At 39.3% G+C, this 24609-nt stretch overlaps 1 protein-coding gene across 1 annotated transcript in view; it reads right to left on the reverse strand.

Annotated features, from left to right (window-relative positions):
• LATS1 (large tumor suppressor kinase 1) overlaps positions 1–24609 on the reverse strand; it is a 52287-nt gene that overhangs the window by 16386 nt on the left and 11292 nt on the right. The window contains exons 2-3 of the mRNA XM_025925514.2: positions 15352–15840; positions 947–1094 (exon numbers count right to left, since the gene is read on the reverse strand). Coding sequence (XP_025781299.1) covers positions 947–1094; positions 15352–15693 — 490 coding nt within the window. The 5' untranslated portion in view covers positions 15694–15840. The remainder of the gene's footprint in view (positions 1–946; positions 1095–15351; positions 15841–24609) is intronic.

Raw genomic sequence — 24609 nt, forward strand, 5'->3', positions numbered from 1 at the left:
GAAGGAACCATAAATGGTGTCAAATGATAGAGAGTAACAGGACAGAAAGGGATGACATTCAGAACAGAAAAGGCTCCACCAAGCAGATGAATTAAGAGTAGGCAAAAGTCCTAAACTGGGAGCTTGGTATTTTCCAAGAACAAAAAGAAACCCAGTATGACTGGAGAGAAGCAAATGAAGGGAAGTGGGGTACTGGATAAAGTCTGAGAACATCAAGGCCATCAAGAGGTGTCTGGAAGGAATGAAAAGCCACTAAAGGTAGAGGAGGAATATGCTCTGATTAAGAATTTAAATTATAAATTACACTTTTATCAACATTCTGAACTCCCTTTATCGATCTTATCTGTACCTGTTTAGAACTCTACTCACAGATGATTCCAGTTACCCACTTTTTTCTCACACCTGCCAGAAAAGGTGGAGTAAAGTGCAGATTGATTCCACTATAAATTCAACGATCAGCATCATCAAATGGCTTTAGCACCGTCAGGAAATTCTACTGATTCTTTTGGTCTCCACTACAACTCTCCCCTGTTCTGAGTCTCCTCAAATCACCTGTCCCATTCCTCACACACCACTCCAGACAAATGACCTGATTTTACACTTCAGAGAAAGCTGAAGGCATCAGAAAGGAACTCCTTATCTTCCCTACATCACCTAAGCCTGTTTGTTCTCATTAAAGCAAAATGGTTGTTTCTCTTCCTATGTAATATGCTAACAATCTGGGGAGGGGCAGTGAGAGAGGGGGATAGAGGATGTGAAGTGGGCTCTGCACTGACAGCAGCAAGCCTGATGTGGGGTTGAGCTCACCAACTGCAAGATCATGACCTGAGCCAAAGCTGGACAATCAACCAAATGAGCCACCCAGGTGCCCCGAGAGTTGATACACTGAAATGATTCTAAAATAATACTATTAAGAAATGAGAAAAAAAAATGTCTGATTAATCACCTGGTTTCAAGCTGGCATTGAGAGGTCTGGCAGCTGCTGCAGCCATCTGTTCCCGGCGAGGATCTTGGTAACTCATTTTACTAATGAATTCAATTGCTGCCTCTATACTTCTGTTGTTAGTTTTCTGAAGAGCTTGTATAACCATATCCTGGTATGAAGTTTAAAAAAAAAGACACAAAGTTTGAATCTGATAATTAATTAAGAGGCAAAGAGCACTATGAACTCCACCAGAGAAATTCATAATTAGGAATAACAGGGCCCCAAACCATATGAATGTCCTGTTTGTAAAACTACTACAAACACCCATACAATCTCAAAGTAAAAAACAAAATAAATATTCAAATCTTTCACATGTTTAATATTTTCACCTTAATGTAACATATTAAAATTTCTGGGGCAATCACAGCAACATAACTGATTATTTCCCATTCTTAATTTCATCCTTACACAAAGAAGACTGTCAGATTGTTAAAAACGTATCAAACAAAATACTGGAAGCCACTCTTTTGTATCATTAAAGTATTTTAGTAATCACCTCTGTCACTGTCTTTACTAGTAAAAGAGCTATATAGTTTTTGCTTCTATCCTTAGAGCTTCCATTTTTAGCGAACCTTATTTACAAGGACATATATCTAGAACAAATGGTAGAAAAAACACTTAGACTGCATATAATTATGTGATGAAGACTTTAGGAAGCTGCATGGTATGATGAAAAAGCAGAGAGTTTGGAACTAAACAAGTGAGTTTGCGTTCCAGCAGCCTCACATTACTATGCTTTTGTTTTTTATGATTAGAAGCAAAAATACATTCCAGTGATTGCATGGCCCACTTTAGAACTGTATCAACTTTGGAAAATTATTGAACATTTCAAAGCTCAATTTCTTCATCTGCAATACACTCACAGTGTTGATGGGAGGACTAAATAAGAAAACACGTAGGGTGCCTGGGTAGCTCAGTTGTTGAACATCCAACTTTGGTTCAGGTCATAAACTCACAATTGGTGAGTTCGAGCCCCACATCGGACTAGCTGCTGTCAGCGCAGAGCCTGCTTTGGATTCTCTACCCCTCCCTTGCTCGTGCTCTTTCTCTCTCAAAGATAACTAAACATTAAAAAAAAAAAAAAAAAAAAGAAGGGCACCTAGGGGGTGGTTCAGTCAGTTAAAGCATCCGACTTCAGCTCAGGTCATGATCTCGTGGGTTCGAGCCCCACATCAGGCTCTGTGCTGACGGCTCAGAGCCTGGAGCCTGTTTCAGATTCTGTGTCCCCCTCTCTCTCTGCCCTACCCCCACTGTGCTCGGTCTCTGTCTTTCAAAAATGAATAAACATTAAAAATATAACTTTTTTGGGGCGCCTGGGTGGCGCAGTCGGTTAAGCGTCCGACTTCAGCCAGGTCACGATCTCGCGGTCCGTGAGTTCGAGCCCCGCGTCAGGCTCTGGGCTGATGGCTCGGAGCCTGGAGCCTGTTTCCGATTCTGTGTCTCCCTCTCTCTCTGCCCCTCCCCCGTTCATGCTGTGTCTCTCTCTGTCCCAAAAATAAAAATAAAACGTTGAAAAAAAATATAACTTTTTTTTTTAATTTTTTTTTCAACGTTTTTTATTTATTTTTGGGACAGAGAGAGACAGAGCATGAACGGGGGAGGGGCAGAGAGAGAGGGAGACACAGAATCGGAAACAGGCTCCAGGCTCCGAGCCATCAGCCCAGAGCCTGACGCGGGGCTCGAACTCACGGACCGCGAGATCGTGACCTGGCTGAAGTCGGACGCTTAACCGACTGCGCCACCCAGGCGCCCCAAAAATATAACATTTAAAAAAAAAAAGAAGGGGCGCCTGGGTGGCTGAGTCGGTTGGCGTCCGACTTCAGCTCAGGTCACGATCTCGCGGTCCGTGAGTTCGAGCCCCACGTCAGGCTCTGGGCTGATGGCCCGGAGCCTGGAGCCTGCTTCCGATTCTGTCTCCCTCTCTCTCTGCCCCTCTCCCGTTCATGCTGTCTCAAAAATAAATAAATGTTAAAAAAAGAAATTAAAAAAAAAAAAAAAGAAGAAGAAAACCTGTAAAAGCACATAAGCACAGGGACTGGAGATCAGATATGGGTTGTCCTCCTGCCCTGCTCCTTGCTCTTTGTATGTAAACCTAAATTATACACTAGCATGCAGAAAATATATGGACAGGCTTTTTTCAAGAGGGAGGCACATATTTACTTGTCATAGAGGAGCTAGTATTTCAAACAATATTTTAAAGTGAGAAATGGCTTAGTAAGGCTAATGGGTGAACAGACTGCTGACAGACAACCCTCCTAATGAAACGACTAGGGTGAGACCAACCAAAAAAAAAGGTTGTGGCAGAGACTTGCTGCCTACTCAAGATCCATTTTCCCTTTCTTGGAAAAAGTTACTGATTTTGTTGGACGAAGTCTTCCTTATAGCTACAGTGGCCACGTGACAATTGTGACAATGAAACAAAAACAAGGATTTGTGGAAGAGTGTTGCTATCCCTGATTTTAGGTACTGGTACTTCCTATATCCTGTTTTGTAGATAATAGATACGACATCTGTGCTAGAGCATGATGCCACCAACAAGGAAAATTCAAGAAACTCTTAAGAATCCTATGTTCTGACATCTTCAAGAGACTGAACCAATACTAGCTATATAAACTGAGTCACTATTTTGTTTAAATCATTACTATTTGGATTTTTGTTAAAAGCAACCAAACTCAATCCTTAACTGATACGAAAGTTACAGTGTGATCACATTTTATGCCAATCAGACTTCTGCAATTTTGTAGTGAGACACAAAAGAATAAGTTTCACTTTGTGTACAACTTTAATACAAATCACCCCAAATTAAAAATCAGCAGGGAGTGCTTAACTTCTAGCTAAGCCATACACAAAAATAGATTCAAAATGGATGGAAGACCTAAATGTGAGCCAGGAAACCATAAAAATCTTAGCACAGGCAGCAACCTCTTTGACCTCTGCTGGAGCGACTTCTTACTGGACATGTTGCCATTGCCAGAGGCAGGGGATATAAAAGTCAATATGAACTATAGGGACTTCATCAAGATAAAAGGCTTCTGCACAGCAAAGGAAACAATCAACAAAACTAAAAGGCAGCCCACGGAAGGGGAGAAGATATTTACAAATGACGTATCTGATAAAGGGTTAGTATCCACAATCTAGATCAACTCAACACCCAAAAAAACCCACAAATAATCCAGTGAAGAAATGGGCAAAAGACATGAATAGCCACTTTTCCAAAGAAGACATCCAGATAGCTAACAGAAACATGAAACAATGCTCAATAGCTCATCATCAGGGAAATACAAATCAAAACCACAATGAGATACCACCTCACACCTGTCACAATGGCTAATATTAACAACACAAGAAACAACAGGTGTTGGTAAGGATGTGGAGAAAGAGGAACCCTCTTGCATTGTTAGCGGGAATGCAACTGGGGCAGTTACTCTAGAGAACAGTATGGAAATTCTTAGGGACGACTGGGTGGCTCAGTCGGTTAAGCATCAGACTTTGGCTCAGGTCATGATCTTGCAGTCCATAAGTTTGAGCCCCACATTGGGCTTCAGCTCAAAGCCTGAAGCCTGCTTCAGATTCTGTCTCCCTCTCTCTCTGCCCCTCCCCTGCTCACTCGCTCTCAAAATAAATAAACATTAAAAAGAAAGGAAGAGGGGCGCCTAGGTGGCTCAGTCGGTTAAGCGGCCGACTTCGGCTCAGGTCACGATCTCACGGTCCATGAGTTCGAGCCCCGCTTCGGGCTCTGGGCTGATGGCTCAGAGCCTGGAGCCTGCTTCCAATTCTGTGTCTCCCTCTCTCTCTGCCCCTCCCCTGTTCATGCTCTGTCTCTCTCTGTCTCAAAAATAAATAAAACGTTAAAGAAAAAAAAAATTAAAAAAAAAAAAAGGAAGAAAAACAGTATGAAAGTTCCTCAAGTTAAAAATAGAATTACCTTATGATCCAGGAATTGCACTACTAGATATTTACACAAAGGATACAAAAATTCAGATTCACAATGCACCCCAATGTTTATAGCAGAATTATCAACAACAAACTATGGAGAGGGCCCAAATGTCCACCAACTGATGAATGGATAAAGAAAATGTGGTATATGTATACAACAGAATATTACTCAGCCACCAAAAAGAATGAAATCTTGCCATTTGCAAGCACATGGATGGAACTAGAGTATATTATGCCAGGCAAAATAAGTCAGTCAGAGAAAGACAAATACCATATGATTTCACTCATACATGGAATTTTAGAAACAAAACAGATAAACATATGGGAGGGGAGAAAAAAAGAGAGAGAGAAGGAAACAAACCATAAGAGACTCTCCCCCCCACCCCCATAAGAGACTCTTAAAGACAGAGAACAAACCCGAGGATTGATGGAGGGAGATGGGTGATGAAGGAGGGCACTTGTTAGGATGAGCACTGGGTGTTGCATTTAAGTAACGAATCCCTGAATTCTACCCCTGAAACCAACAACATTGCACTGTATGTTAACTAATTAGAGTTTAAATAAAAATTTGCAAAGAAAAATAAATCCACCAACTGATGAATGGATAAAGAAGCTGTGGTTTATATATACATTGGAATACTACTTGGCAATGAGAAAGAATGAAATCTGACCATTTGTAGCAACGTGGATGGAACTGGAAAGTGTTATGCTAAGTGAAATAAGTCAGGCAGAGAAAGACAGATACCATATGTTTTCACTTTTATGTGGATCCTGAGAAACTTAACAGAAGACCATGGGGGAGGAGAAGAGGGAAAAAAAAAGTTACAGAGAGGGAGGGAGGCAAACCATAAGAGACTCTTAAATACGGAGAACAAACTGAGGGTTGATGGGGGGTGGGGGAGAGGGGAAAGTGGGTGATGGGCACTGAGGAGGGCACTTGTTGGGATGAGCACTGGGTGTTGTATGGGACCCAATTTGACAATAAATTATATTTTTAAAAATATAAATAAATACAAGAAAAGAAAGATAAATAAATAAAACTGGTTAGGCCAAATGAACTATATTCATGCTACTCTCCCACAGCAGTGTCATCTCACTTGGTAAGAAAAACTGGCACCCAACATCCTTTTTCAATATTGTGGGAACCATATTCTTGTTAATTACACTAGAATTTTAGCTGGTGATTATTATGCTGGCTTTTACTTTTGAAAAGTTATTGCTATGTGTCAAAATGTTTTTTACATCTGTTAACAGTATTGACCAAAGTTCCAAAAGTGGAGTGTTAGTACCAGTGTGAAAAAGAGCACTCTCATATCAGCAACTTTGGAATAGAAGTTTCATGTGATAGGAAACATTGTGTCCACATTACTATGGTTTTTTTTCATGCTTAGAAGCAAAAATACACCCCACTGATTATAGATTTACGTGCTCCAAGAATGCATCAATCCTGTTTAACATTTATTCCTACAAAGAACTTAATCTCAAAATATTTGAGATTTTTAAAAAATTTTAATTATATGAGAAAGAGTGGGGAAGGGGCTGAGAGCGAGGGAGACAGGGCATCTGAAACAGGCTCTGTGCTGACAGCAGACTTGAACTCACAAACCGTGAGATCTTGACCTGAGCCAGTCGGACCCTTACTGACTGAGCCACCCAGGCGCCCCTGAGGTTTTAATCTTAAAGACCACTAGAAACATACTCTCAAAAAATTGCAACAGCTTTGAACCTGGTGTAAAGGAACAGATAGGATTTATGAAATGATAAAATAGTGAGGTGAAAACTGGACAAAAATTTTAAAGCACCAAGTTAGAAACTTAAACAAATTCTTCAATATAAAGAGAAGCTATCAGAATGAGTGATTCAAGGAGGCAGCAGAAAAAAATTGCCATACCATATTCTCTATATCACCATGGAGATAAATACTACTCTAACTTCATTATTTGGACAAATGAGGATTGACAAATGCCTAAATGCTTTTAGTAAAGCAACTTTGCTTAAGGGATTATTAATGTCAATAAGGTGACAATTTTGAAGCGTGTGGTGGTAATAAAGCTAACATATCTTTGTTAATGTAAAGTAATGATTGTTATTATTGCCAACAGATAAAGAATAGGCTATTGACCTAAATGAAGTTAAATCAAAGAAAGACTTAATACCATATGATTTCACTTATATGTGGAATCTAAGAAACAAATGAATAAAGAAAAAAAAAACCAGACTCTTAAATACAGAGAATTGGTGGTTGCTGGAGAGGAGGTGGGTAAGGGGATGAGCAAAATAGATAAAGAGGTACAAGAGGTACACACTTCAGTTATAAAATAAGTAAATCATGAAGAGGAGAAGCATAGGAATATACTCAATAATATTCTAATAACATCGTATGAAGACAGATGGTGACTACATTTACCACAGTACACAATGCATAATGTATAGAATTGTCAAATCAACATGTTACGTACTTGAAACTATTAACACTATATGCCAATTACACTAAAAAAAAAAAAATAGAGCATTAACTAATGCTTTAGATTTCTGAAAACAGTTTACATTACAGAAAGAATTTTTAAGTTCCTTAAAGGAATAGACCATGTTCGATATGACTCATTCTGCTGACTGAATAGTTCACACACAGTAAGAAATACATAGCTACTAAGGTGACTTCTCTGACATAACTCATTACTACTTAAGAGTCTTTATAGCCATGTGACTTTCTAAATGCTCTTTTCCTAGCAATATATAAAGGGAAAGAATAAGGTCAACGATTGCCTTCTGGCTAAGGGATTAGGGAAAAAGTACTCTGGAGAAACTCCATGTGAGCCATTTCTTTAATTCTCCAACTACTAACCAGGAAAACATCACAGGTCCTCTCCTCCTCTCTATTTTCAGGTACAAATTTAGTATTTTTAGAACCCGTAAGCATAAAAATGATAGTAAATAATATTAATCAAATGGATGAACAGAGTAGGCCAGAAAGATTCATCTTTTTTCTCCATGGTTTAAGTGGAATCTCACTTTTAAAATTCTTTACTATAATGCATACTTAAGTTCTGAACATTAGAGATATCTGAAAATGTTACCAATATTAACAATAGAAAGAATTTGAAAGGTAATTATCTTTATGTAGTGGAGCTAAAAATAATTTTTGTTTCTTCTTTACATTTTTAAATTTTTGACAGGAATAGGTACTTTTATTTTTTTTTTTATTTTTTAAAAAAAAATTTTTTTTTTCAATGTTTATTTATTTTTGGGACAGAGAGAGACAGAGCATGAACGGGGGAGGGGCAGAGAGAGAGGGAGACACAGAATCGGAAACAGGCTCCAGGCTCTGAGCCATCAGCCCAGAGCCTGACGCGGGGCTCGAACTCATGGACCGTGAGATCGTGACCTGACTGAAGTCGGACGCTTAACCGACTGCGCCACCCAGGTGCCCCGAATAGGTACTTTTATAATCAGTAAAAAAAGTTACTGTAACTTTAAGGAAAACATAATACTTGCTCATTCACATTTACATTTTCCATGGGCAATTTGTATCCAAAATGATTTCTGCCACCTAAAATATTCACAGAAAGTATGTAATCATGCAAAATAAATTTTGTTAATAACCGAAACAAAATATATATGTATATGTATATGTATGTATGTGTGTGTGTGTATATATATATATATATATATATATATATATATATGCTATGAAAAACTTTCAATATGAATTCTAAAGGTAAATATTAAAGACTTGGCCTAATTTACATGAACTGAAATTTCATTAAAGTAAAACTTCGAAGAGAACTCAGTGATTCATTAAAAAGGAACAGCATCCCAGTCACAGGGGTCCCAGAAGATGAAGAGAGACAAAAAGGGGTAGAAGGTTTATGTGAGCAAATCATAGCAGAAAACTTTCCTAACCTGGGGAAAGAGACAGACATCAAAATCTAGGAAGCACAGAGAACTCCCATTAGATTCAATAAAAACTGACCATCAACAAGACATATCGTAGTCAAATTCACAAAACAGACAAGTAATGAATCATGAAAGTGGCAAGGGAAAAAAAGTCCTTAACCTACAGGGGAAGACAGATCTATCACAGCAGACCTATCCACAGAAAGGAGTGACAGGATACATTGTGCTGAATTAGAAAAACATGCAGCCAAGAATTCTTTATCCAGCAAGGCTATCATTCAAAATAGAAGGAGAGAGGGGCGCCTGGGTGGCTCAGTCGGTTAGGCCTCCGACTTCGGCTCAGGTCATGATCTCGCGGTCCATGAGTTTGAGCCCCGCGTCGGGCTCTGTGCTGACCACTCAGAGCCTGGAGCCTGTTTCGGATTCTGTGTCTCCCTCTCTCTCTGACCCTCCTTCATTCATGCTCTGTCTCTCTCTCTCTCTCTCTGTCTCAGAAATAAATAAATGTTAAAAAAAAATTAAAAAAAAAAAAAATAGAAGGAGAGAGAGTTTCCCAGACAAACAAAAACTAAAGGAGTTCCTGACCACCAAACCAGCCCTGCAAGAAATTTTAAGGGGGGACTCCCTGAGGGGAGAAAAGATGAAACAAAACAAAACCAAAAGCAACAAAGACTAGAAAGGACCAGAGAACATCACCAGAAACTCCCAACTATATAGGCAACACAATGGCAATAAATGTGTATCTTTCAGTACTCACTCTAAATGTCAATGGACTAAATGCTCCAATCAAAAGACATAGGGCAACAGCATGGAGAAGAAAACAAGATCCATCTATATGCTATTTACAAGAGACCCATTTTAGACCTAAAGACACCATCAGATTGAAAGTAAAGGGATAGAGAACCATCTATCATGCTAATGGTTGCCAAAAGAAAGCCAGAGTAGCCATACTTCTATGAGACAATCTAGATTTTAAAATAAATTCCGTGGGGCGCCTGGCTGGCTCAGTCGATTGAGCGTCCGACTTCGGTTCAGGTCATGATCTCACGGTTTGTGAGTTCAAGCCCCACGTCAGGCTTTGTGCTGACAGCTCAGAGCCTGGGGCCTGCTTCAGATTCTGTGTCTCCCTCTCTCTCTGCTCCTCCCATGCTCACACTCTCTCTCACCTTCAAAAATAAATAAACATTAAAAACAAAATTTAAAAAAATAAATAAAATAAATAAAGACTGTAATAAGAGATGAAGGGTATTTTATCATAATTAAGGGGTCTATCCCCCAAGATGACCTAGCAATTGTAAACATTTATGTCCCCAACTGGAAGCACACAAATACATAAATCAATCAATCACAAACATAAAGAAACTCATTGACAATAATACCGTAACAGCAGGGAACTTCAACATCCCACTTACAGTGGACAAGATCATCTAAGCAGAACATCGAGAAGGAAACAACGGCTTTGAAGGACACACTGGACCAGATGGTCTTAACAGATATATTCAGAACATTTCATCCTAAAGCAGTAGAATACACATTCTTCTCAAGTGCACATAGATCATTCTCCAGATTAGATCACATACTGGGACACAAATCAGCCCTCAACTAGTACAAAAAGATCGATATCATACCGTGCATATTTTCAATGTTTATTTATTACTGAGATAGAGACAGAGCATGAGTGGGGGAGGGGCAGAGAGAGAGAGGGGGGACACAGAATCCGAAGCAGGCTCCAGGCTCTGAGCTGTCAGCACACAGCCCAACGCAGGGCTCGAACTCAAGACCGGGAGATCATGACCCGAGCTGAAGCCAGACGCTCAACCAACTGAGCCACCCAGGCGCCCCAAGTGTTCATACTGTGCATATTTTCAGACCACAACGCTATGAAACTCGAAATCAACTACAAGAAAAAATTTGGAAAGACAACAAATACTTGGAGACTAAAGAACATCCTACTGAAGAATGAATGGGTTAACCAAGAAGTTAAAGAGGAAATAAAAAAGTATATGGAAGCCAATGAAAATGATAATACCACAGCCCAAAGCTCTGAGACACAGCAAAGGTGGTCAAAAGAGGGAAGTATATAGCAATCCAACCCTTCCTAAATAAGAAGAAAGGTCTCAGATACACAACCTAACCTTATACCTTAAAGAGCTAGAAAAAGAACAGCAAATAAAACCCCAAACCAGCAGAAGACAGGAAATAATAAAGATTAGAGCAGAAATCAATGCTATCTAAATCAAAAAAATAGAACAAATCAATGAAACAGGAGTTGGTTCTTTGAAAGAATTAACAAAATTGATAACTCCCCCAGCCAGTTTGATCAAAAAGAAAAAGGAAAGGACCCAAATAAATAAAATCAAGAATAAAAGAGGAGAGATCACAACCAACACTGCAGAAATACAAACAATAGTAAGAGAATATTATGAGCAAGTATATGCCAATAAAATGGGCAATCTGGAAGAAATGGACAAATTCCTAGAAACATATAAACTACCAAAACCGAAACAGGAAGAAATAGAAAATTTGAACAGACCCATAACCCATTAAGAAATAGAATTAGTCGGGGCGCCTGGGTGGCGCAGTCGGTTGAGCGTCCGACTTCAGCCAGGTCACGATCTCGCGGTCCGTGGGTTCGAGCCCCGCGTCGGGCTCTGGGCTGATGGCTCAGAGCCTGGAGCCTGTTTCCGATTCTGTGTCTCCCTCTCTCTCTGCCCCTCCCCCGTTCACGCTCTGTCTCTCTCTGTCCCAAAAATAAATAAACATTGAAAAAAAAAAAAAAAAAAAAAAAAAAAAAGAAATAGAATTAGTAATCAAAACTTTCCCAAAAAATAAGAATTCAAAGCCAGATGGCTTTCCAGGGGAATCCTACCAAACATTTAAAGAAGAGTTTAACACCTATTCTCTTAAGCTGTTCCAAAAAATAGAAATGGAAGGAAAACTTCCAAACTTTCTATGAAGCTAGCATTACCTTGATTCCAAAACCAAAGACCCACTAAAAAGGAGAACCACACACCAATTTCCCTGATGAACATGTATGCAAAATCCTTGACAAGATACTAGCTAATGGGATCCAAGAATACATTAAAAAAATTATTCACCACAACCAAGTGGGATATATACCTGGGATGCAGGGCTGGTTCAATATCCATAAAACAATCAATGTGATATATCACATCAATAAAAGAAAGGACAAGAACCACATGATCCTCTCAACAGATGCAGAGAAACCATCTGACAAAATACAGCATCCTTTCTTGATAAAAACCCTCAAGAAAGTAGGGATGGAAGGATCATACCTCGAGATCATAAAAGCCATATATGAAAGACCCACCATTAATATCATCCTCAATGGGGAAAAAATGAGAGCTTTCCCCCTAAGATCAGGAACACGACAGGGATGTCCACTCTTGCAACTGTTATTCAACATAGTACTGGGAAGTGCTCACCTCAGCAATCAGACAACAAAAAGGAATAAAAGGCATCCAAATAGGCAAAAAGGAAGTCAAACTTTCACTCTTCACAGACGACATGATACTCTATATGGGAAACCCAAAAGATTCCACCAAAAAACTGCTAGAACTGATCCGTGAATTCAGCAAAGTCACAGAATATAAAATCAACGTACAGAAATTGGTTGCATTTCTATACACCAATAAAGAAGAAGCAGAAAGAGAAATCAAGGAATCGATCCCTTTACAATTGCACCAAAAACTATACAATTTCTACGGATAAACCTAACCAAAGGGGTGAAAAATCTCTACATTGAAAACTATAGAAAGCTTATGAAAGAAACTGAAGACACACACAAAAAAAGAAAAATATTCCATGCTCCTGGATAGGAAAAACAAATATTATTAAAATATCAACATTACCCAAAGCAATCTGTATATTCGATGCTATCCCTATCAAAGTAACACCAGCATTCTTCACAGAGCCAGAAGAAACAATCCAAAAATTTGTATGGAACCACAAAAGACCCTGAATACCCAAAGCAATCCTGAAAAAGAAAACCAAAGCTGCAGGCATCACAATCCCGGACTTCAAGACGTATTACAAAGCTGTAATCATCAAGACAGTATGGTACTGGCACAAAAACAGACACTTAGATCAATGGAACAGAATAGAGAACCCAGAAATGGACCCACAAACGTATGGCCAACTAATCTTTGACAAAGCAAGAAAGAATATTCAATGGACTAAAGACAGTCTCTTCAGCAAGTGGTGTTGGGAAAATTGGACAGCGACATGCAGAAAAACGAACCTGGACCACTTTCTTACACCATACACAAAAATAAACTCAAAATGGATGAAAGACCTAAATGTAAGACAGGAAGCCATCAAAATCCTAGAGTAGAAAGCAGGCAAAAACCTTTCTGACATCAGCTGCAGCAACTTCTTAACACGTCTCCAGAGGCAAGGGAAACAAAAGCAAAAATGAACTATTGGGACCTCGTCAAGATAAAAAGTTTCTGCACAGCAAAAGAAACAATCAACAAAAGTAAAAGGCAACGGATGCAATGGGAAAGGTATTTGCATATGACGTATCAGATAAAGGGTTAGTATCCAAAATCTGTAAAGAACTTACGAAACTCAACACCCAAAAAAACAAATAATCTCGTGAAGAAATGGGCAAGAGACATGAAAAGACACTTTTCCAAAGAAGCCATCCAGATGGCTAACAGATACATAAAAAAAATGCTCAACATCACTCATCATCAGGGAAATACAAATCAAAACCACAATGAGATACAACCTCACACCAGTCAGAATGGCTAAAATTGACAACACACAATTCTGGGGCGCCTGGGTGGCTCAGTTGGTTGAGCTTCCGACTTTGGCTCAGGTCATGAGCCCACGGTTTGTGAGTTCGAGCCCCATGTTGGTCTCTGTGCTGACAGCTCAGAGCCTGGAGCCTGCTTCCCATTCTGTGTCTCCCTCTCTCTCTGACCCTCCCCCCGTTCATGCTCTGTCTCTGTCTCAAAAATAAATAAACATTAAAAAAAATTAAAACAAAAAAACAAAAAAACACAAGAGGGGCATCTGGGTGGCTCAGTTGGTTAAGCATCCAACTTCGACTCAGGTCATGATCACACAGTCCATAGGTTGGAGTTTCCTGTCAGGCTCTGTGCTGACAGCTCAGAGCCTGGAGCCTGCTTTGGATTCTGTCTCTCTCTCTCTCTCTCTCTCTCTCTCTCTCTCTGCCCCTCCCCCACTCACACTCTGTCTCTCTCAAAAATAAATAAACATTAAAAACTTTTTTAGAAATAATAAAATAAAATAAATTAACAACACAAGAAACACCAGATGTTGGCAAGGATGCAGAGGAAGAGGATCTCTTTTGCACTGCTGGTGGGAATGCAAACTGGTGCAGCCACTCTGGAAAACAGTATGAATATTCCTCAAAAAGTTAAAAATAGAACTACCCTATGACCCAGCAATTGCACTACTATTTATCCAAGGGATACAAGTGTGCTGTTTTGAAAGCGCACATGCACCCCAATGTTTATAGCAGCACCATCGATAATAGCCAAAGTATGGAAAGAGCCCAAATGTCCATCAACAGATGAGTGGATAGAGAAGATGTGGCACGTATATATACAATGGAGCATTACTAGGCAATCAAAAAGAACGGAATCTTGCCATTTGCAACAACGTGGATAGAACTAGAGGGTATTATGCTAAGTGAAATTAGTCAGAGAAAGACAAATATCGTATGACTTCATTCATATGTGGAATTTAAGATACAAAACAGATGAACATAAGGGAAGGGAAATCAAAAATAATATAAAAACAGGGAGGGGGACAAAACATAAGAGACTCTTAAATATAAATATCAAACTGAGGGTTGCTGGAGGGGTTGAGGGTAGAGGCATGACTGAATGGGTAAGGGGCATTGAGGGAGACACTTGTTGGGATGAGCACTGGGTATTATACATAGGGGATGAAACACTGGAATCTACTCCGGAAATCATTATTGCACTATATGCTAACTAACTTGGATGTAAATTAAAAAATAAAAAATGAAATAGAACAAAACAAAATAAAACTTCTAAATTCCAGCAGATTGAGCAACATGTAAATTTTTAGTTTTATGAATGTGGGCCTGAATGTGATGTAAACATTGCTGCTTAATGAAACCCTATTATACTTCTTTCTCTGTAGTACAAACTTTAACTTCAAATGTTTCAAGCTGTCATTTCTACACAGCTCCCCAAAGCTCCTACTGCAGGCAGAGAAGTCCCTACCTACTCTGTCTTCCCCTGTGGCTTTCTTCAACAGCACTTACATTCTGATTTCATGACTTGACCTTTTAAGTCCCAGAAACCACAGAGAAAACTAAAGAAATAGTTATTTGATTTTGTTTTACTAATTAATGGAATTGTAAACAACATTCTTTGCTGACAGAGTATACAAATTCGTATACATGGTTAAATTGTCTCAAAGGAATTATTTTGCCAGAAGATCACCTAAAAAGTGTTAGGTAGTAGTGTAAGATAAGAAAAATTCTTTCTTTTCTTTTTAAAAATTCCTACCTCATCAAATCCAGCAGCTTGCAAATCTTGAAGCATTTGTGGATTAACTTCTGAAGTACTCCGACTTGTTTCATTTGCAAACGGTTGTAGAGAGTTTCGAATTTCCAGTAAGGCTTTATGATGAGTCCCAAATTTGGGTGGATTTCTAACTTGTCGAGGATCTTCAGTTGACATTTTACTTATGTTATGCTCAGCTTTAGCAGCATCTGATGGTTTGGATAAATTCCTAAGGGATTCCCGAATTTCTTGCAACATTTGCCGGCTACTGCCAGAGTAGTTACTGGCAGGAAAGGTCTTAGGCCTCATTTGTCTATATCCTTCTGGCTTTTCACTCCTCTTCATGAAAACATCTATATTTATAACCCACACAAAGGACTTCTTTAAGAGCTACTTGATAGATTCAGAGCTTTCTCTTGAGCAAAACTGAAAAAGATCCTTAGCAGAAGTCGCCAGGAATGATGAAATTCTTTACAATCGAAATAATTAACCCTATAAAAGAAAAATAAATAAAAGGTATAAAATGATTAATAAAGCAGTACCATATATTTGGGGGGAAAACACTGATTTAGTAGTTAGAGACCTGTGTTATAATTCTGGCTCCATTAAGGACGGATGCAACAAGTTAGTTAACCTTTGTGCCTATTTCTTAATCTATAAAATCACCTCAAGTACTGGTTGTGGTGATAAAATGTAATTTTAAGAGTGCTTAGCTGGGGTGCCTGGCTGGCTCAGTTGGAAGAGCATGTGACTGTTGATCTCAGGGTCACTGAATTTGAGCCCCATGTTTGGTGTAGAGAGTACTTAAATAAATTAAAAACTTAAAAAAAAAAAGTGTGCTTAGTAAGCATATAAAGTATATACAAATGGGGCATCTCGGTGGCTCAGTCAATTAAGTGGCCACCTTCAGCTCATGATCTCATGATTCACGAGTTCGAGCCCCACATTGGGCTCTATGCTGATAGCTCAGAGCCTGGAGCCTGCTTTTTGGATTCTGTATCCCCTTTTTTAATGCCCCTCCCCCACTCATGCTCTGCCTCAGTCTCTCTCTCTCTCTCAAAAATCAACATTAAAAAAAAGTATATACAGATATAAGGGATTACTAAGAGAATAATACAATGGACAACCTCTCATCAACTTCACCTTGCAGCTATGATTCTAGATTTTACAAATTAGACTACAAGTATAAGATTTCTTTAGAAGAAAGGGTACTATTGTTGCTTTAAAAAAGTTTTTAAGCCAGTAGTCCAAAAGATACCTTTACACTTCAAAAACAGATACTTAGGTGTATTTCCCAAACTGTGGACTGGGACTCTAGAGACAGTAAGATTATTAGCGATAGGATGGGGGAAAGGACCTCCATGGACAATTTGTCTTATTCCTCACTTAAGGATGAATGTCTTCTAAAACACACTGGAGGAACAGTCATCTAAAGTCTACTTAAATGTCCTCACTGATAGGGAAATCACTAATGCAAGAAAGCCATTCCACTTGTGACCTGCATCAAGTGTTAGAGATATTTTCTTTTGTGGAACATCATGAAATCCCACTCAGCGCATACTAGAGCCTGCAATGGGCTGGTGGTGCTAAATACCTCTGCCTACATCCTTACTTAACCATCATCCTAACACCCTGTGAAGCAGGTTTACCATCTTTACTTTGTATATGAGGAAACTGAGGTTCAGAGAGTTTGGCTAAAACAGTTTGTAAGTGGTACCACTGGGATGTGAAACATTGCTGATTATCATATATTAGGAGCCTATTTCTATTCTTATATATTTTTAAGTAATCTCTACACCCAAAATGGGGCTCGAATTTACAATCCCAAGATCAAGAGTCACATGCTACACCAAGCCAGCTGGGTACCCCATTTCCATTCTTATAAATGTAATCACCATTCACGTTACACAAAAAGCTCTACAGACAGATACAGACACATCCTTCTAGTCATTTAGGGCTCAACCCTATGTCACCTTTTCACGCACCCTTTCTCTGGTAACCTAATTATCCTATTTTCTTAATAGTACTTATTACTATCTAAAATTATTTTACTTGTTTAGTTGTTAATTGTTTATCTCCTGAGAATAGAAGACCTTATTTGCCTCATAACCAGTCTGTTCACCACTGATAATCAGAGCCTGCCTGACAACACAGCAAGTGACATACAATGAATGTATACATTGACAAATGAGCAATAAACATGTGTCTTCTAAACATCCCCAATTCCTTTAAATGTTCTCTAATTCTAGCCATGTTCTTCTGGATATACTCTAGCTTGTCAAAATCCCAGAGGTGAGAAGAGTAATGGAAAAACAAAAAAAATTATTCAAGCACCTGTTCTGTTAATTTTGGCAACGTGAACTCATGCATTTACTTCTCTCAAATACTGTCTCCTGAGGCATAAAATGGTTGAAGTAACATGGTTTAAGTTAAGGCTTGAATAAGGATTAGGAAAAATGCAATACAACTAAAGGAACACAAGTGTTCGAAGATGAAGCGTGTTCCTTGCAACACCATCTATAACAGCAAAACATGCTATCAATCCCGATGCTCATCAGCAACTGCTGGAGCAAGTCACAGCACATTGATATGTGACGGGGTACCTGGTAAAAAGAATGATGCAATTCTGTCTAAATGTACTGACAAGAACAGACACCCATAATAATATATTCTTAAGCAAAAAGGGCAAGTTTCAAAACTATAGATAAAACAAAGCCATTTTAAAATTAGATTATGGGGGTGCCTGGGCGGCTTGATCGATTAAGCTTCTGACTTTAGCTCCGGTCATGATCTCATGGTTTATGAGTTGGAGCCCTGCATTGGGCTCTGCACTGACAGTGTGGAGTCTGCTTCAGATTCTCTGTCTCCCTCTCTCCCCGCACTCCCTCTCCCAAAAATAAATAAATACACATTTAAAAAAATCAACTTTAGGGGCACCTCGGTGGCTCAGTCGGTTAAGTGTCGGACTTCGACTCAGGTCATGATCTCACAGTCCGTGGGTTCAAGCCCCATGTCGGGCTCTGTGCTGACAACTCAGAGCTGCAGTCTGCTTTGGATTCTGATTCTGTGTCTTCCGCTCTCTCTGCCTTTTCCCCACTCGTGCTCGCTTGCTCTCGCTCTCTCAAAAATAAATAAGCGTTAAAAAATAAAAATAAAATAAAATCAAAAAATAAGACGATGATAGTTGTATTGCTCTGTAAATATACAACCACTGAATTGTATACTTTAAATGAGTAAGTTTTATGGTATACAAATTATATCTTAGAGCTGTTAAACACTTTATTTTTAAAAATTACACTTATGTATATTCATTATATATGCCCATGCACGAATGTTTGCAGCAGGCCTGAAAAAGGATGAAGTCCTGAAGTAGACCATCAAAGCACAGTTTCCTGATGACTTCACCTCAACAATCAGTACTTTTGTGATACAGTTCTTAATTAGTTATGATCGATCCAATTCTACCTGACAAGCAGCCCACATTTCTCCATTTTGTAAAAACAAAACCTGTCATTTTGTTGCTGAAAATTACACATATTCTGTCTACAACATAACCCAATCTACTAATTACTTCATAAATGAAAGACTGACACATCTTGTGCTCTTATGAAGAAAGCTGGTCCCTAATGTGTACTTTTTTTTCCTAAGCATTCCCAAAATATTAATAGCTTACTAATGAAATTTTTCTAGGTTTCACATTTAGCTCACCAGTGTAAAATCTGCGGAATTCCCCTTTTCACCCTTTCTGAAAGCGAACGTATTTTCCACTCCCAGTTCCGAAACCCATCATTTCTCCGCAATCAAGGATTAACAATGGCAGTTGTGCAGGGGCGCCTGGGTGGCTCAGTCAGTTAAGCGTCTGACTTCGGTTCAGGTCGTGATCTCACGGATTGTTAGTTCAAGCCCCACGTTGGGCTCTGTGCTGACAGCTCCAGAGCCTGGAGCCTGCTTCAGATTCTGTGTCTCCCTCTCTGTTCCTCTCCCGCTCGCGTGCTCTCTCTCTTTCTCAAAAATAAATAAAGATTTTTTAAAACTTCAAAAAAAACCAATAGCAGTTGTGCAATGTCATGTGTCACTTCGCTCAATAACTGGGTTACATTTCATTCATAGCATCTAAGCATTCCTTTAATACCTCACTTATTTTGGGTTTCAACTCTTTCCAAAATCATTCTCCTTGATAAAGAAAAAAAAACAAAAACAAAAAACAAAAAACCCAAAAAACAAAAACAACCATAATTTGCTCCTGTCAATATACAGTATTTGCTTTCATTGCTAACACAAAACTTGGTAAATGATAGCAGCACTGCAAAAATACCTGTTGAGCTAATAAACGCCAGTGACTTATCCTTTCCTTTTACTCTTAAAAATCTATAATCAGTTTTTTTCTAATTATACAAAGATGCATCCTTACTGAAAAATTTAAATATTATAGAATTATGTAAAGTGGAAGTCCCTCATAATTCACCTCCCTCAATATAAGAATCACTATAGTAGGCTGAATAATGGCATCCTAAAAGATATCTAGTTCCTAATCCCTAGAATCTTTAAATGTTATCTTATTTGGAAAAAGGGACTTTAGAGATGTCATTAAGGATTTTGAGATGGAAAGATTATTATAGATTATTCAGGTAAGCAGTATGCACAATTATAAGTGTTCTGAAAGGGAAGGGGAGATCTGACACAAACAGAAGGGGAAGAGGTAATGTGACCATGGGGACAGAGGTGGATTGGTATGGCCAGATGCCAAGGAATGTTGGCAGCCAAAGTGGCAAGGAACAGCTTTTCTCCTAGAGCCTCTGGAAGGAGAACAGCCTTGTCAACACCTTGATTTTGGGCCAGTGATACTGATTTTGGATTTCTAGCCTCTAGAACTGTGAGAGAATAAGTGTGTGTGTGTGTGTGTGTGTGTTTAAGCCATCAACGTTGTAGTAATTTGCTATAAGCCTCAGGAAACTAATACAACCACTATTAATACTACATGGGGCCAAAAGATACATGAAAAGATGTTCAACATCCTTCATAATTAGGGAAATGCAAATCAAAACCACAGTAAGATATCAAGTCATACCTGTCAGAATGGCTAGAATCAAAAGACAAGAAATAACAAATATTGATGAGGATGTTGGAAAAGAGGAGTCCCTGTGCATGCTGGTGAGAATGTAAATTGGTGCAGCCACAGTGGAAAACAATATGGAATGCAAATACCATATAATCCAGTAATTTCATTACTGAGTATTTACCCAAAGAAAATGAAAACACTAACTCAAAAAGATATATGTACCCCTATGTTTATTGCATTATTTATAGTAGCCAAGATATGGAAACAACCTAGATGTTCAATGACAGATGAATGGATAAGGACGATGTAGTCTATATACACAATGTAATATTACTCAGCCATAAAAAAAAAAAAAAAATGAAAACTTGCCATCTGTGACAACATGGATGGACCTGAAGAGTATTATGCTAAGTGAAATAAGTCAGAGAAAGACAGTATATAGAATCTGAAAAAAACAAGTGAACAAAACCCCCCAAAACCCTCATAAATACAGAGAACAAACTAACAGTTGTCAGAGGGGTGGGGGTGGAGAATGGGCAAAATGGATGAAGGAGACATAGGCTGGGAGGTATAGGCTTTCAGTTATAGAATATGTCAGCCACGAAGATGAAAGGTGCAGTATAGAGAATATAGTCAGTGCTATTGTATGGTGACAGATGGTAGCTACACTGTGGTAAGCAAAGCATAACATCTAGTTGTCCAAACTGTATACCTGAAACTAATGTAGCAGAGCATCAACTCTAGTTCAATTAAAAACATTTTTTTAAGGGTGACTGGCTGGCTCAGTCAGTGGAAAGTCCACTCTTGATCTCAGGGTTGTGGGTTTGAACCTCATGTTGGGGCTAAAGATTACTTTAAAATCTTTAAAAAAGTGTTCTTAAATACTGCATATACTTGGGGCACCTGGGTGGCTCAGTCGGTTGGGTGTCCAACTTCGGCTCAGGTCATGATCTCACGGTCTGTAGGTTCGAGCCCCACATCAGGCTCTGTGCTGACAGCCTGGAGCCTGGAGCCTGCTTCAGATTCTGTGTCTCCCCCTCTCTCTGTCCCTCCCATGCTCATGCTCTGTCTCTCAATAGTGAATAAATGTTTACAAAAATTAAAATACTGCATATAACATAATACTACTATTAGTCAAATGGGATCACAAAACATGACATCATTCTTTTACATAATATGTTAATTTATAAGGGAAGGTGTTGCCCAAACTTATCTGACCAAAGCACGTTTTTTCCCTGAGAGCATTTCATGAGATTCATTCCTATGGAATACATTTTTTTTTTTTTTTAATTTTTTTTTTCAACGTTTATTTATTTTTGGGACAGAGAGACAGAGCATGAACAGGGGAGGGGCAGAGAGAGAGGGAGACACAGAATTGGAAACAGGCTCCAGGCTCTGAGCCATCAGCCCAGAGCCCGACGCGGGGCTCGAACCCACGGACCGCGAGATCGTGACCTGGCTGAAGTCGGACGCTTAACCGACTGCGCCACCCAGGCGCCCCTGGAATACATTTTAGAATATGCTGGGCCAGGGGCACTTGGGTGGCTAAGTTGGTTCAGCATCCAACTTTAGCTCAGGTCATGATCACCCAGTCTGTGAGCTCGAGCCCCACATCGGACTCCGTGCTGACAGCTCAGAGCCTGGAGCCTGCTTTGGATTCTGTGTCTCCCTCTCTCTCTCTGCCCCTCCCCTGCTCACACTCTGTCTCTCAAAAATGAATAAACGTTAAGAAAAAAAGAAAGAAAGAAAGAAAATGCTGGACCAGAATCATTCTAATCCTATATTCTGTATCTCTGTACTTGAATAATGTAATTTGATTTTTTTTTTTTTCAACGTTTATTTATTTTTGGGACAGAGAGAGACAGAGCATGAACGGGGGAGGGGAAGAGAGAGAGGGAGACACAGAATCGGAAACAGGCTCCAGGCTCTGAGCCATCAGCCCAGAGCCCGACGCGGGGCTCGAACCCACGGACCGCGAGATCGTGACCTGGCTGAAGTCGGACGCTTAACCGACTGCGCCACCCAGGCGCCCCTTGAATAATGTAATTTGTAACACTGCTAACATCTGAGTATACAATGGTCACAGAAATAACTGAGTTCTGGTATATGTGTAATAATGTGTTTTTAAGTTAAAATAAATAAAAAATTGGTTTATGCTTTATCTCTTTCATCTACATGTTGTAATACTTACGAATAAAATATGATGTCTGGAATTTATTTCAATATGATTCGGTTTTGTGGTGAACTGCATGGAAACACGGATGAGACAAAGCACTGGGTAACTGTTGCAGCTGGCTGAGGGGCACATGAGAGTTATACTATCCTCCTTACTTTTGTGTATGCTTGAAATTTTCTGAAACAGAAATGCTCTGGATCTTGCAATGGTTCTGCTGCAAATTACTCTTACTCATATACAAACCACACCAAGAACACAAAGGATTTCTTTAAAGGAACCATTTGGGGCACTTGGGTGGCTCTGCTGGTTGAGTGTCTGACTCTTGATTTTGGCTCAGGTCATGATCCCAGGTCATGGGATAAGCCCTGCGTCAGGCTCCGTGCTGAGTGTGGAGGCTGCTTAAGATTCTCTCTTTCTCTCCCTCTCCCCCTGCCCTGTCCGCCCCTAGAGCGCTCTCTCTTTAAAAAAAAAAAAAAAAAAAAAAAAAAAAAAAAAAAAAAGAAGCCATTAATACCATGCAACAACATCATTTCTTTTCTTTTTTGTTTTTTTTTAACATCATCATTTCAACATTTTCTTTTCAGGGAAAAAATAACACAAACATTACAAACATTCATTAAGTCAAAAGTCAGGTAATCCATACCATCTGATTTTCGCTAATGATGGAAAGGATGAAATGTGGCATATCTTTATCCAACTGCTGTTGACAAATCTTTGTGCCAGAGTCTATTTTCACATACTGCCCTCTACTTCCCAAATTAGTTCTGGTCAAAGCCCTGTGAGCGGATGTAACTAATGTGTCAATTCTGGGCTGAGGCAGTTAAAAGCCAGTTCTTCTCCATCTCTCTCTTTCAGCTTCAGTGACGATACTGGTCACTTTTTGAGATGGTAGCTTCACAATATGCAGTGAATGTGGGTCCCTAAGCCACTACTTAAGCTTCCTACTGAACTCCACTGGGGTCTGTGTGAGCAAAATAGGAATCTGTTGTGTTACCTCATTGATATTTTGCGATTTTACCACAAAACCACCTAAGATTATTGTGGAAATAAAGACCACCTAAAGCAAGCAGAGTCTATTAAGAGCTTGCCATAGCAAGGGAGTCAGCCACGGTCTCTTTGGCAGAGACTCAAAGGCAGGCAGGGGAGTAATAAAGCTTTAAACTGAATAAAAAGGAAGACTTCAGGTATGCTCTGGTTGTCGGCTGTTGCCACAAGGAAGCTGGAGGCCAGCTAACCTGAAGCAGGACATCCTATGTAATCGGTTGGCGGATTTATGTCTTTCTCTGGTAAGTTCTGCGTCAGAAGGTGGCAGTTACTGACCAAGACCTGGCTGTTTGGGCCTACTGCTACTGAGGCTCTGAGTCACAGTTCTATTTTCATATATGATCTGGCCATTGTCTATCTGTATATTTAGTCTCTCATTCTCCTAATAGAGAAATTGGTACCTATAAGTGAGGTGCTATTATAACAAATACCTAATAGAGTACTGACTTAGTAGTCAGACTAAGGGCTTCAAAGAAAGTGATACTGGAGGCTGGAAAAATGAAGAACCATGTTTTACAGTGGCAAAATATTTGATAAAGCTGTTGCCGTTATAACGTGTAAGGTGACAGAGTCTACTAAATTTGCAGTTCCATAAAGAGTCTGAAAAAGAGAATCTTAGAAGTGCACTTTGGCTGCCACTGGCTATTTGGCAAAGTATTATAAATGACGAAAGAAGCAGCTGATTTGCAAGCAGAAATAGGAAGGAATAGAAAGAGTTTAGAAACTAAAGTCTTGCAGGGTTGGAAAGCAGCTTGCTTCTAGGCCCCAAACAAGAAGAGATGGGAATAAAAGGCTGAGTACAGAGGCCCACTGGAATCTCTCAGCTGACTAAAGTACTTCAGTGGTAAAAAAATAAAATTAAATTAAAAAATAAAAATAAAAATAAAAATAAAAAATAAAAAATAAAATCACATGAACGGGATGGCCTCCCCTTTAACCAACTGAGAAGAGAAATGGGAGCTCTCAAATCTTTGAATGAGGT

Source organism: Puma concolor, chromosome B2, assembly GCF_028749965.1.
Source record: "Puma concolor isolate L17-30 chromosome B2, mPumCon1.1.hap2, whole genome shotgun sequence".
Classification (NCBI taxonomy): domain Eukaryota; kingdom Metazoa; phylum Chordata; class Mammalia; order Carnivora; family Felidae; genus Puma; species Puma concolor.